At 41.0% G+C, this 14,432-nt stretch overlaps 2 protein-coding genes across 3 annotated transcripts in view; both read left to right on the forward strand.

The window, feature by feature from the left end:
• On the forward strand, positions 1-12,033 carry LOC140959132 (putative calcium-transporting ATPase 11, plasma membrane-type). Of its 2 annotated transcripts, XR_012171925.1 has the most exons (8): positions 1-340; positions 7,342-7,396; positions 7,497-9,505; positions 9,592-9,750; positions 9,929-10,100; positions 10,366-10,664; positions 11,268-11,639; positions 11,762-12,033. XR_012171925.1 is itself a non-coding variant. In XM_073416913.1 (7 exons), exons 1-7 carry the CDS (start codon positions 164-166, stop codon positions 11,577-11,579), a joined length of 3,183 nt encoding a protein of 1,060 aa, XP_073273014.1. In that variant the 5' UTR covers positions 2-163; the 3' UTR covers positions 11,580-12,033. The 2 variants fall into 2 exon arrangements, 1 of the variants encoding a protein (XP_073273014.1); XM_073416913.1 differs by having other exon boundaries at positions 2-340; positions 11,268-12,033.
• The window catches only part of LOC140958721 (S-formylglutathione hydrolase-like), a 25,660-nt gene continuing 22,823 nt past the window's right edge, over positions 11,596-14,432 (forward strand). Inside the window, exons 1-2 of the mRNA XM_073416282.1 lie at positions 11,596-11,599; positions 13,631-13,678. Of these exons, the coding sequence (XP_073272383.1) occupies positions 11,596-11,599; positions 13,631-13,678 (52 nt within the window). The remainder of the gene's footprint in view (positions 11,600-13,630; positions 13,679-14,432) is intronic.

A 14,432-nucleotide genomic window follows, 5' to 3' on the forward strand; every position in this document is an offset into this window, starting at 1 on the left:
AGATTTGATTTATCGAAATTGATTTGGATACATAAGGAAGATAGCTGAAACCGCGTGATATATACTATTTAGCGTATATTTCTCCTTGATATCTGCTAGTTTTGCTACACGGTCCCCCCCACCTCTGCTCTGCGGCGCTGGTTTGGGAGAAAAAGAATACGCTATGGAAAAACTGATTCCTAAGGAGTTCGATTTGCTGCACAAAGAACGCTCTGAAGAAGCGCAGAGGCTATGGCGGAAGGCCGTCGGGAAACTGGTGAAGAACCGCCGCCGCCGATTCCGGTACGCCGCCGATCTCGAGAAACGGTCAGAAGCTAAGGAGCAAATGCGGAAACTCAGAGTACGTAATAACTGTTTTTATATACGCGGAACCAGAAGATGTGATTTAATTGAATTTTTCCATGGTTTTTAAATGATTTCTGTTGAATTCCATTTTTTGTGCTATGATATAATGGTCGTGGCATTCACGATTTCCCATTTTCTTCATCAATATTGTTATTAGATTTTACTCTGATGTTCAAAAATAGAAAGACGTGTTACACCGACGTCAGTCACGCTTCTCTTGTGATAATCGCAATGTCGGTAACTGCCAATTGTTGCTTTTTCTGTAATGAGTTGATTACCGGCGGGGCTGGCTTAAACAAAATCTTCTTTAAAATATAATATTTATTTATTTTGATTTTGTCTTTAAATATCTGAATGACACATTTTGACTTGTGGCTCCGAATAAAGTTGTAACACGAAATTTCCTCGCAACTTCCCCCCAGACACTGACATTCATCTCTCTATTAACTCATGCGAGGGATACATGCGTTGTTTTCTCAATGCAATATAATGTTTCAATTCCCTGAAGGATATCTACTACTAGGATATGGTCGTATAGTCGTGTATTCATCGTTGGATAGTTTGAAAAATTACTTTGATCAAATATTTTTTTAATTGTAATCTTTCTTTAATTTTTTTCGAGAAATGACCTTCATAAAATAATATGCAATCTAATATTATGACGGAAACACCCCTGCAACAATCTATGGTGCTCATGACGGTATCATGTGTACGTTAAGAAAGTCATAAATTACCACTTAGCATGGTAATACTCACGGGAAATTTAGGGTTCGATTCCAGCAAGTGTCACCAGTGCAGACGCAGGTGTCGAAATTGCCCTGAGCTTGAAATCACGAATAAGACGGGGCCAGGAGGGTGTCCTGGCGTAGCCCTTCCGACGCTCGAGTCAGAGACTGAGGTTATAAGTGGAGAGCAGCTAAGTGTGCTGCTGAAAAATAATATAGTGAATGAATGAATTAAACACTCAAACCTGGTATTTATAGAAGAATACCTGGGCCCTTGATGGGCCTGCTTTCCACGAGAAATTTAGGGTCCGATTCCAGCAAGTGTCACTAGTCTAGACGCAGGTGTCGAAATTGCCCTGAGCCTGAAATCCTGAATAAAATCGTTAGAAAGGGGCCAGGAGGGTGTCCTGGCGTAGCCCCTCCGACGCTCAAGTCAGAGACTGAGGTTATAAGTGGAGAGCAGCTAAGGGTACTGCTGAAAAATAATATAGTGAATGAATGAATTAAACACTCAAACCTGGTATTTATAGGAGAATACATGGACCCTTGATGAGCCTGTTTTCCATTTGGACTAGGGATGAGCCACTGTTAGTTGACCTATCCATTGGGTATCACTAGTCTCCCCCTCCCGAGTCGAACTGAATTATAGGTTCGAAGTTCGATTAATTGCGTTGTCCTCGGGTTGCAACATGTGAGTTGTGCATTCTCCTCCTGCTGCTCATCAGTCCCCACAAGTTTGGAAACAAATCAAATCGCATCCTGCACTACGCTCCACCATTGCAGCCCGCCTCCTCCTCCTGCACCTGCGCTCGTGTGCTCGCCCCGCCTTGCCCTCATCTCATCCTCGCCTGCCTCCAGCCATCTCGCCCTAGCCCTCGCCACTTCGCCCGTGAGCCCGCCTCGACAGCGCATCCCTCGCCGCCATCGCTCAGCGCACGCCTTGCCCTGCACCTCGCCCAATAGCAGCCACAAATCCCCACCCTTGTTTTGCCCTCCCCGACAGCACACGCTCGCCCCGCCAACACCTTTTCTCGCCAGCCACAACCCACGTCTCGCCAACCCACGTCTCGCCAACACCTTTCTCCTCACCAGCGTGCCCCTGCGCCAACCTCGCTTGCCTTCCGTCCATGCCCTCGCCATCTAGTCTCGCCCTCGCCTGCTTCTCGTCCACGCCCTCGCCCTCTAGTCTCGCCCTCGCCCCTACACCACCCTCGCCAAGCACGCCACACACACGCCCATCGCTCTCCTGCCTGCCCTCGCCACCATCACCCTCGCTATCCCAGCCTCGCCTCGCCACCGCGTAAGCCCACGCCTCCTCGCCGCACGTCTTCCTCGCCCAGTCTCGCCACACGCCTGCCTCGCCTCTCACCCTCGCTCGAGCGCCTCTCCTGCACAGCGCGCGCAAGCCCTCGCCGAGTGTACGCGTGCTTTCCCTAGCACGCCTCGCCCCTGCCAGCTGCGCGCTCGCCCGCACAGCCTCGCCTTCCGCCCGTTGTGAATGATTGTGTGGTTTTTGAAAGCTTTTGGGGGCGTTGCCCCCAAACCCCCACGACCTGATCGGGCAGGTCGATCCCCGTAATTTTCGTAGCGGCAAACATCGTTCGTTATCGACAAATAAAATAAATTTTTCTAACACGGTATGCCCTCGTCGCCCCATCTTCAAGGTCCTCTACTAAGCTTTTAGCTGGAAAAATAAAACTTTAACCTCCTCACTCTCTAACTCCATTGCTAGGTGGCGTCTTAGCAGGAAAATAAAACTCTAACCTCATCATCTCGTAACTCTTCTGCTAAGCTGAGCCTTAGTAGGAAAAATCAAACTTCAACTTCATCACCCTCTGACTCCTCCGCTAGGGGATGCCTGAGCAGGAAAATAAAACTTCCACCTCCTCAGCCTCTGACTCCTCTGCTAGGCGATGGCTCAGCAGGAAAATAAAAGTTTCATCTCCTCACCCCTGACTCCTCTACTAGGCTCAGCCTAAGTAGGTAAAATTTAATTTCTCGTCATCAACTCTTCCCTCTACTAGGCGCAGCCCAAGTAAGTAAATTTAATTTCTCCTCATCAACTCTTCTCCTCTACTAGGCATAACCCAAGTAGGTAAAATTTAATTTTTCTCCTCTCCACTCTGCTCCTCTACTAGGCGATGCCTTAGTAAAAAAATTTAAAGATGTCTCTACTTCACACTGCTCCCCTACTAGGCGATGTCTTAGTAGGAAAATTTTAATTTTCTCCTTCCCAACTCTGCTCCTATACTAGGCGATGCCTTAGTGTGAAAATTTTATTTTTCTCCTCCCATACTCTGTTCCTCTGCTAGGCGAAGCCTGAGCAGGAAAAATTTAATTTTTCTCCTCCCAAACTCTGCTCCTCTGCTAGGCGAAGCTTGAGTATGAAAAATTTAATTTTTCTCCACCTCCACTCTGCTCCTCTGCTAGGCGATGCCTTAGCAGGAAAATTTAGGTTTCACCTCATCACCCTTGACTCCTCTACCAGGCTCAGCCAAAGTAGGTAAAATTTAATTTCAATCTCCTCACCTGTGCTCTTCTACTAGGCGATGTCTTAGTAGAAAAATTTAATTTCAATCTCCTCGCCTCTGCTCCTCTACTAGGCGATGCCTTAGTAGGAAAATTTAATTTCAATCTCCTCACCTCTGCTCTTCTACTAGACGATGCCTTAGTAGGGAAAATTTAATTTCAATCTCATCACCTCTGCTCCTCTACTAGGCTTATCATGAGTAGGAAAATTTAATTTCAATCTCCTCACCTCTGGTCTTCTACTTGGCGATGCCTTAGTAGAAAAATTTAATTTCAATTTCCTCATCTCTCCTCCTCTACAAGGCGATGTCTTAGTAGGTAAAATTTAATTTCAATCTCCTCACCTCTGCTCCTCTACTAGGCGATGCCTTAGTAGGAAAATTTAATTTAAATCTCCTCACCTCTGCTCCTCTACTAGGCGATGACTTAGTAGGAAAATTTAATTTCAATCTCCTCCCCTCTGCTCCTCTACTAGGCGATGCCTTAGTAGGTAAAATTTAATTTCAATCTCCTCACCTCTGCTCTTCTATTAGGCGATGCCTTAGTAGGAAAATTTAATTTCAATATTCTCCCCTCTGCTCCTCTACTAGGCTTAGCCTGAGTAGGTAAATAAAGTTTTCTCTCGTTCATAATTCAACAACATTCATGAACTGAAAAGAAGAACTTGGTTTTATTAATTCTCACCCGATCACGCAGGACTAATTCGAAAACGAAATACATTAACAATAAAGTCAAGAGTAATATTTTCTAAGGTGGTAAGCATTTCAGGGCCTCGTTAAAGCATCACTCTGCTAATTCTCCAACTTTTTTATCTGCTCTTCTTTTCTCTTGTCTATCAAGTGAAGGCAACCTAACATCACTCTCAACCATATGCGATTTCTCTCATTTCCTTTTTGATTCCCTCATCTCCATCACCTTGTCTCGATTCCTATTCAGAAGAACATGGGATAAGAATTGTCCTCTACCTCTAGCTTTATCCTCTTCTCTCTCATCCACACCACTCTTCTTACCCCCTCTCTACGCCCCCTCAACTCTACTTCCTCCTGATCGCTGCTCCATCCTCTTGTGTCGTTGGACATCTTCTAGATTCACATACTTTTCTGCCTGAGCTAAAAGATCATCATAGCTCAATGGAGGTTTCTTGACCAGCGATTTGAAGAATTCGCCTCCTCCCAGTCTTTGGGTAAAGGCACTTATCATGATGTCAGGGGTCGCCGCTGGTATCTCCAGCGCTGCACTGTTGAAACGCTGGATAAATTCTCGCAAAGTTTCCGCTTCTTGTTGCTTCATCACGATCAAGCTTAAATATTTTCTTTGGTGTTTCTTGCTGCTAGCGAATCTGTGTAAGAAAGCAGCGGAAAAATCCTCGACAAATCGTATGGAGTTGGGTTACAAGGTGTTAAACCATTGCTGGGCTAACCTCACCAACGTGCCCAGAAACACCCTACACTTGACTCCATCTGAATACTGATGCAACAGAGCTGCGTTCTCAAACCTTCCCAAATGCTCTTCTGGGTCAGTACGCCCATCATATTCTCCCACACTTGACTGTTGAAAACTTGGGGGAAACTCTTCCTCCAAAATGGTAGGGGAAAAGGGACTATCCTTCTTGGGCGCTGGAGCTCTGTCTCCCAATTGCTGCCTCAACTTTCTTATCTCCCTCCACAACTCCTCCATCTCCGTATTCTCTTCACTTGGGAGGGGTCGCGTCTCTTCAACCCTGCTCTGACGACCCTCCACATTCTCATCTCGTTCCTGGCGAGTGGCTTGTCCTTCAGCAAACATAGACTCTTGGTTCCTCGTCATGGCTTCGTCTACTGTCCTGGTGATGAACTGGGCCGATTGTTCCAAGGTCAAGTTCCCCACATTCTCATTGGGACGATGTTGCTCAGCTGTCGTCTCAAGACGAGGTTGTTCGGCTCTCATCTCAGGACGAGGTTGTTCGAGTCTCATCTGAGGACGGGATGACACGGAGTTAGTTCTTCTGCTTCCTCTCCGGCTTACCATCTCTACGTCTCAGCTCAAAGTGTCCCACAGACGTCGTCAAGTGATAATCACGGGAAATTTAAGGTTCGATTCCAGCAAGTGTCACTAGTCTAGACGCAGGTGTTGAAATTGCCTTGAGCCTGAAATCACGAATAAGACCGTTAGGAGGGGGTCAGGAGGGTGTAATGGCGTAGCCCCTCCGACGCTCAAGTCAAAGACTGAGGTTATAAGTGGAGAGCAGCTAAGGGTGATGCTGAAAAATAACATAGTGAATGAATGAATTAAACACTCAAATCTGGTATTTATAGGAGAATACCTGGAGGGCTTGCTTTCCATTTGGACTAGGGATGGGTCAGAGGTAGTGGGCCCATCCATGGGGTATCACATGGGCATATCTTTTTGCTGAAATACTTATGGGTTATCGTCTGATCCACCACTTGCACATCTTTCGCTTTCGTCTGCCACTTGGACTCAAAATTTGTACCACTATTGTTGTTGGTACCATTTGCTTTTCAAGGACGAGAAAAGAAAGAAATTTTAACTGAACAATGTATGGGAGTAGAGCTAGGACACACTTGTGCATAATTGTTAAAGGCAAGGCCGCAAGAGGCGCCACTAGGCGACTCCTCTGCGCCTGGGCTCGACTTTGAAGCCTAAGACGCTCTTAAAGCGCACTCAAGGCGCGCCATAGTGCGCCGAGTGGTTTTGTCTCTTTATAAAAATAAGTAAGGAAAAATATACTTTACCTTTTTAAAAATAAAATGTAATTAAAGCTTTATTTCCTAAAATATTCGAAAATTGCATATATAGATAGATAAAAGCTATAAACTAGGATCTGAATTGTTAATCAGCCTTAAACTAGAATCTAAATTGATTGACTGAACAAGTGGAGAAAATTTCTACACTTGCTATGCTAAGAAAGAAAGTAAAAGAAAAAAAATCAGTCAGATATAACATATTCCTTAATCACACGACATACTAGAAATAAAATCTCAATAATTTTTATCAGAAAGTAAATAAATATTTTGTGATATAATATATTTTTTCTAGGATTAATTATTTCAAGTTTTTTATATAACAATAATAACTAAATATATTTTTCTGAAAAATTATTATGTCGCCTTGCTTCGATGAGGTTTGAGCCTCGTCTTGCCCTCAGGGTCCAGGACCCTTTTGCGCTTTAGTGCCCCTTGCACCTTTAACAACCATCCACTTGTGAATTGTGATACTCTTCCTCGCTGTCTTTACAAAATGCAATTTTAAGATTGAATGACATGATGGTAATAGATAGACAAATCAAATTTGCTAAGATTTTCTATGCCATTCACTAGAGATGAGGATGTACATTAATCTTGTTTCTATGTGGCAGATGACATGCACTGCCATTTGGATTTAGATGAATGATTAATGGGACGAATCCTTATATCTTGTTTGGTACTCTTCTTAGATTTCTGATTGTGCTATTTGTAAACTCCAATTGCTGATTTTTACGTATGAAAGCTGTTGAGGAAAGGTGGACTTATGATCGGTAATATTTCGTTCAAAATGATGTATGTGGTTCATTTAAATGATAATCCATACTTGTTGTTCCAGCATTTTTGTTTTGGGTCTTCATTGTTCAATAACTACCTTTATTATTTTGCACAGTGGCTATGTATTGTGTTGTCAGTAGTTCTCAAACACTAGTAAAGCTCACAATATTTGATTCCAAATAATTTTGTGTAAATAGTGCTCATTTTCCAAAATTTGTTGTCAGGACAATATACGGGTTTGTTTTGTGGCTTATACCGCGGCACTCAGGTTTATTCACGGTATAATTCTACTATATTCTTCATCTCAAATATAGCTTGCATAAGTTTCTTTTGGTCCACACTCTTGTTTTGTCGTCACCACTTATCTTTCCTTGCGCAGGAGGTGTGCATGGTAAAAAAATTCCCGCTGAAGATGGTAAGAACTCAAGTGAGTCCCCAGAAGAAGATACAGGGGTAGAAATTCAAAATGGACTCCCAGAAGAAGCTAGACTTGCAGGGTTTAATGTGCACCCCGATAAGATTGCAACTATTGTCGCTTCCTATGATATCAAGACCTTAAGAAAACTCAAAGGAGTAGAAGGACTTGCAAATAGATTGAATGTTACTCTAGATAAAGGAGTCGATTCGAATGATGTTGATATCAGAAAAAATGTTTATGGTCCCAACCGATACACCGAGAAGCCCCCTAAAAGTTTTTTGACGTTTGTGTGGGAGGCACTGCAGGATTTAACTCTTATCATCCTTATAGTTTGTGCTGTGGTTTCTATTGGAGTGGGAGTTGCCACTGAAGGGTTGCCCAAAGGCATGTATGATGGCGTTGGAATTTTACTTAGCATATGCTTGGTGGTCATGGTTACTGCAATCAGTGACTACAAGCAATCACTGCAGTTCAAGGAGTTGGACAAGGAAAAGAAGAAGGTTTTTATCCAGGTCATTAGAGAAGGATTTCGTCAAAAAATCTCTGTATATGACTTGGTTGTTGGAGATGTTGTTCATCTATCTATTGGAGACCTGGTTCCTGCAGATGGAATATTTATATCAGGACACAACTTATTGATTGATCAATCAAGCTTGACCGGTGAAAGTGTGCCAATAAATATATATGAAGAGAGACCTTTTCTTTTGGCAGGATCAAAAGTGCAAGATGGGTCAGGTAAGATGTTGGTGACTACTGTTGGTATGAGAACTGAATGGGGAAAGTTGATGGAAACACTAAGTGAGGGTGGTGAAGATGAGACCCCACTTCAGGTGAAGCTAAACGGTGTCGCTACAGTTATTGGTAAAATTGGACTGGTATTTGCTCTTTCAACTTTCATAGTCCTGATGGTCAGATTTTTGGTCGAAAAAAAGCTTCGCCACGAATTTACAAAATGGTCTTCCCATGACGCTCTACAGCTTTTGAATTACTTTGCCACTGCTGTTACTATAATTGTTGTCGCAGTTCCAGAGGGATTGCCCCTAGCCGTGACACTAAGTCTTGCGTTTGCCATGAAGAAGTTAATGAATGACAAAGCTCTGGTGAGACGTTTATCTGCCTGTGAGACTATGGGTTCTGCTACATGCATTTGCACCGACAAAACAGGCACGTTGACAACAAACCATATGGTTGTAAGTAAAATATGGATTTGTGGAAGAGCAAAAGAGGTAGACAACAGTGGAGGCAAGGACACACTTGATTCAGATATATCAGAAAATGTATTAAATTTTCTCTTGCAAGCAATATTCAACAATACAGGTTCTGAGGTGGTCAAGAATAAAGATGGGAAGAGTTCGATTATGGGCACACCAACAGAAACAGCAATACTAGAGTATGGAATGCTCTTGGGTGGTGATTTTGACGAGCAACGTCGACAGTGCCAATTGTTGAAGGTTGAACCTTTTAATTCAGAAAAGAAAACGATGTCAGTGCTTGTGGATCTTCCAGACGGCAAGGTCAGAGCATTTTGTAAAGGTGCATCTGAAATTATATTAAAAATGTGTGACACTGGAATTAATGCAGATGGAGAAACTGTTCCTTTGTCATCAGAACAAATTAACAATATCATGGATGTCATCAATGATTTCTCTTGTGAAGCTTTGCGTACACTATGCTTAGCATTTAAGGACATTGATGATGGCTCAAAGGCAAATAAAATCCCTAGTTCTGGCTATACATTGATTGCAGTAGTGGGAATTAAGGATCCAGTTCGGTCTGGTGTAAAAGAAGCAGTAAAAACTTGTTTTGCAGCTGGGATTACTGTACGCATGGTTACCGGTGATAATATTAATACAGCTAAAGCAATTGCGAAAGAGTGTGGAATATTCACCGACTTTGATCTTGCTGTTGAAGGGCCAGATTTTCGCAACAAGACTTCAGAAGAGATGAGCCAAGATATACCAAAACTTAAGGTGTCCAATGTTTATTCATATATTTAATCATTTGGAACAATGTGGAAACCCATAAACTGCCTAAAATATTATGATCTTGAACATAGGTAATGGCTCGGTCATCGCCTACGGACAAGCACATTCTGGTAAGGACTTCCCGAAGCATTCTTAAAGAGGTTGTTGCAGTTACTGGTGATGGGACAAATGATGCCCCTGCTTTGCATGAGGCTGATATTGGACTTGCTATGGGCATTTCTGGAACAGAGGTGCGTCCATATGGTCTCTAACCGTACATGTTACTTGTGTATGAAATTTGGACATTTCAGCGTTCAAATGTTTGTTTCTTTCAAAGAATTGAAGTGTTGGACTGGAACAAAATTCTTTTGATGGGCTTGTATTTTCAATCTAAAATAATCCCGATGCGTCATATAACAATACATACAGGTTGCAAAAGAAAGCGCAGATGTGATTGTATTGGATGATAATTTTGCTACAATTGTAAACGTTGCAAAATGGGGAAGATCTGTATACATCAACATACAGAAATTTGTGCAATTCCAGTTGACTGTTAATATTGTTGCCATCTTGATCAATTTTTTATCTGCATGTTTCTCAGGTACTTTTTTTTTTTTTTTTTTTTTTTTTTTGCTTACAACGCCCCAGCGACCAACATTTTTGTTAAAAGAAAGAAAGAAACAAGGGTGATTAATGCTGTATCCATACGCCCACTTCCAATAAAATTTGTATCCTCACTCAATGAGGTCGCACGTGAAAAGTTTTTACCATGTGGCAATCTTGCTGCTCCTGACACAATGATCTTTCCCTTCCTGCATTGTATGCTTGACATTTGATAATTCTTTTACTTCTGTTGTCAATTACAGGATCAGCTCCTCTAACAGCAGTGCAATTGCTTTGGGTGAACCTAATTATGGACACTCTAGGTGCACTTGCACTAGCCACCGAACCACCAAATGATGAACTGATGAAGAGGCCTCCTGTTTTGAGGACCGAAAATTTTATCACCGTGAACATGTGGAGAAATATCATTGGTCATAGCATTTATCAGCTGGCTGTCTTGTTAGTCCTCAATTTTCTTGGGAAACAAATATTGGGACTCCAGGGTTCTGACGCCACTGCAGTATTGAATACTTTCATATTCAACACCTTTGTGTTTTGTCAGGTAACTCACTTCAGCTGCTTTTGACTTATGTGTTTGCCTTATTGCAATTTCTTCGACCTCAATATACTATGTTGACGACACATTCTAGCCCCTTCAAATTTTCTCTAATTATGTTTTGGTGGAATTAGTGGTGGCAAACAAGTTCAGTTGAGCTTGAACAGTGCTATACTCAACTTTGACTTGGACTTGCAAAGAACCCGTGCTTGGTCAAGTTGTTAATTTTCATACTTGAACTTTACTCGCTTTGGTATGGAGTGGTAGGAGTTCGAGCTTGAAAAGCTTAATATTTTTAAAAGTTAGAAAAATAAAAATGTGCCGTGGGATGGGTCTTCTTATAAGTAGTCATCAAAACTTCTGACTTATGAAATAATCCAAGATTGAACAGTAAAAAAGTAATACAAGTAAATGACTTGTGGTTGAGTTCAACTTGAGTAGCTCGAGCTCAATTGAGTGGAGCAATATGGCTCACGTGTATGCATTGATGGTATGAGGATAATATAGCGCTAGTTATACAAATCATTTTGCCATTTTCCCTGTCAATTACACTGAGAGAACCTTGTGTCCTGCTAAATCGTGATTTTTTTTCTTGCTGGTGTCATCCAGGTCTTCAATGAAATAAATAGCCGTGATATTGAGAAGATAAACATTTTCAGTGGACTGTTTGGAAACTGGATATTCTTAGGAATCATCGCATGTACAGTGGTATTCCAAGTGATCATAGTTGAATTCTTGGGCACATTTGCTGGAACTGTACCTTTGAACTGGCAATTATGGTTAACAAGTGTTCTACTCGGTGCCGTCAGCATGCCTATTGCAGTTATTTTGAAGTGTATTCCAGTTGACAGAAAGATTACCATTGCTACTCGACAACATGATGGTTATGATCCACTTCCAAGTGGTCCAGACATTGCCTGAGAGAAATCGCATTCAAATGGGTACATATTTGGAGCAGCCCTTCAAAGGATTGATTCAAGGGTATTTGTTGAATTCCATGCTTAGCCCTGTCATGGCACTCTTTAAAGTTCCATGGAACATTTTGGTATTTTCAGTTGTGAGAAATAAGATGAAACAAAATAAAACATTGGATACGTGTGTAGGTTTGGATTGAAGATGGTTCCAACAATTGCCAATGAATTGCTCCGAGTGTTGGTATTAGGGGTCGGAATTTGAAAGCTTTCCGTCTTCCTTGTTTATGATTGATGATGGCTGAGGATTGAAGCATGAGGAGCCCTTACAAGAAAATCTATTTCGAATATTTTTCAAGCCACTTTCAGAGACTCGTGTGGCATTTATTTTTTGCCGATAATAATAACGACACTCTTTAAATATCCATCTTTGTCACCGAAATGAATGTTGGTTTTTCCGTACACTTGTTATATCTGTTGTGTGATTACAAACCAAATGTTTGGTTGCTTTCTGTATATTCGAGGCTCCCAATCCTTGTGTTATATAAAAATAAATATATATTATTATTAATAAAATTATAATTTTTCAAATATTTAATATTAAAATATTTTATCCATTATTTTATTTTTAAATATTTTAATATTGAAATAAATATATTTAATATAAAAACATATGATTCAACATTTTTATTAATTATTAATTAGATAAAAATTGATAATTAAATTTTAATTGAATAACAATTAATATATTTTAATTTGGGATAATTTTTTTAAATATTATTAATATAAATTTTGAAAATAACACTAAAAATATTTCGCATTTTGATTGTTATTAATAAAATTATAAATAAAAAATATTTAATCATCAATATATTATAACATGTAAATATAAATAGTGATGTCAAGTAAATTTTGCAAAGGGTAACACTAACATCAAACACATTGATCACCTCTTAAATTAAACATATCATATTAGTCTAAAGATACGCCAACAGTTGGTCCAATATTTCCACACACAAATCCATTATTTCGTTGTGGAAATTCATTATTCAAAACAGTATTCTCTCTTTTGTGCATACTAAGAGAGACATCCTTTGCCATACGTTGAAATTCATGTTCTTTAAGAGTGGATCATTTACTAGGCCTGTATTGGTTGTCTTTCTCTCGTTTATGATCAAATAGATAAACAACAAGTCGAGACAAGGATGTTCTTTTCTCCACAAGACAAAATTGTCCGTATGAAGTGTTATACGTTGCAGGCAATCGTCCCTAAGATACAACAACTTCAAGTCGAGAGTTTGCAGCACTACAAAGTCTCGAGAGCAGCGAACAAAATTACGCAGTAGCTTTCAAAAAAAGAAATGAAAATAAATGCAGCAAGCTGGCATGAAATGCAGCGAAAATTGCAAGAGAGATTTTCGAAAATGGCTGAGAGGGATTATTTATAAATGATCATCGGATGCGTAGAAGAGACACAACTTTTGAGATCGGATGCGTAGAAGAGTCACAACTCTCTGCGACTAGTGAAGGGACACATTGTTTGGTGCAAACAGTAGGCTGGAGTAGACACAACCTACGAGAAGGGACGCACACACTATTTCGTGAGTTAACAACAGTGGGAGGCGTGTTGGGGTGGCATTCCTGGTTCTGTTTTTCCGCTCGAAACCAGCAGAAAGCGCGCTAGGACGACACTTCTTGCGCGCATGGTTTTGTGCATGTGTTCCGAAAAGCAGCAGGCGCGCTGGGGCGCACATATTGTCGCGCACCAGCGCGAGAGATTCTGTCTCCGGATGCATCTGCGAGCACTTCTCCAAATAAAATTTGATTCAAAAAGATTAATATTCACCGCACCGAACCGGCCGGTCGCGCGTGTTTCACCGAGATACAGCCTATCAATGTCTTCCCCCTTCTAAAAACTTTTGGTACCCCTTGGGGCCCAAACCCTTACCTCAACTTGGAGCTTATAAGGGAGGCCAAGTTTGTCTAATATTCCATTGTGGGATAATTCTCACTCCCTTTTCATTCATCACTCTTTATTCTTCATTTATCTAACTATTTCAGGAGGCTTGAATGTTGAAGGAAAGTCAGACAGTTGGGACTTTGGCTTAGGTATGCATTCTATTTTTATTTTTAATGAAATTTTTTTCATTAAAAGTGTAAAAAAAATTTTGTACAAATACTTTGGGCATCCTCAAGAGAAAACGAAACAAACAGCAATTCAAATCCTAACGACGAAACAACAATAACACCAACTATAATAAATTGTACATTACTCGAACTTCAGTTGGAATGGATGTAATTGTATGGATCTTTATCTTCTTTATAATGTCTCTGACGATAGAGATGTCACTCTCAAACATAACTCTATTCCGCAAAATCCAATTATTATAGACCGTCGCTGATAGTGCCACAATTGGCATGCATGTCAATGTGGAGTTGCCGCGGTAAGTGGTCCTAAAGTCCTTCAAAACTGCCGCAGGAGATCCCATAAGCTTCTTCATGTGCAACCAATCCCTGACACCATTCCATATGCTCTTCGATATTGCACATTTGAAAAGGAGATGTGCTACAGATTCATCCACTATGTTACAAAGCACATAAGTTTTATCAATGAAGAATTGTAATATGTCACGAGTGAGCAGGTTGCCATGAGCTAGTAACCATAATAAAAATCGATGTTTAGGCAATATGCACGACTTCATCACTAGTGGTTCCCAAGGCCATCCACCATTGTTCTGAACAAAGAATTTATAGGCTCGAGAAATACCTTGGTTACCTCCAAACTAGCTATTTAACTCGACTTTGGTAGCATCCACCGAGCCATATCCTCGAATTATGTCATCCCAGATGGATAATCTTTTTT

The sequence above is a fragment of the Primulina huaijiensis genome, chromosome 15 (assembly GCF_012295235.1).
Source record: "Primulina huaijiensis isolate GDHJ02 chromosome 15, ASM1229523v2, whole genome shotgun sequence".
Lineage (NCBI taxonomy): Eukaryota > Viridiplantae > Streptophyta > Magnoliopsida > Lamiales > Gesneriaceae > Primulina > Primulina huaijiensis.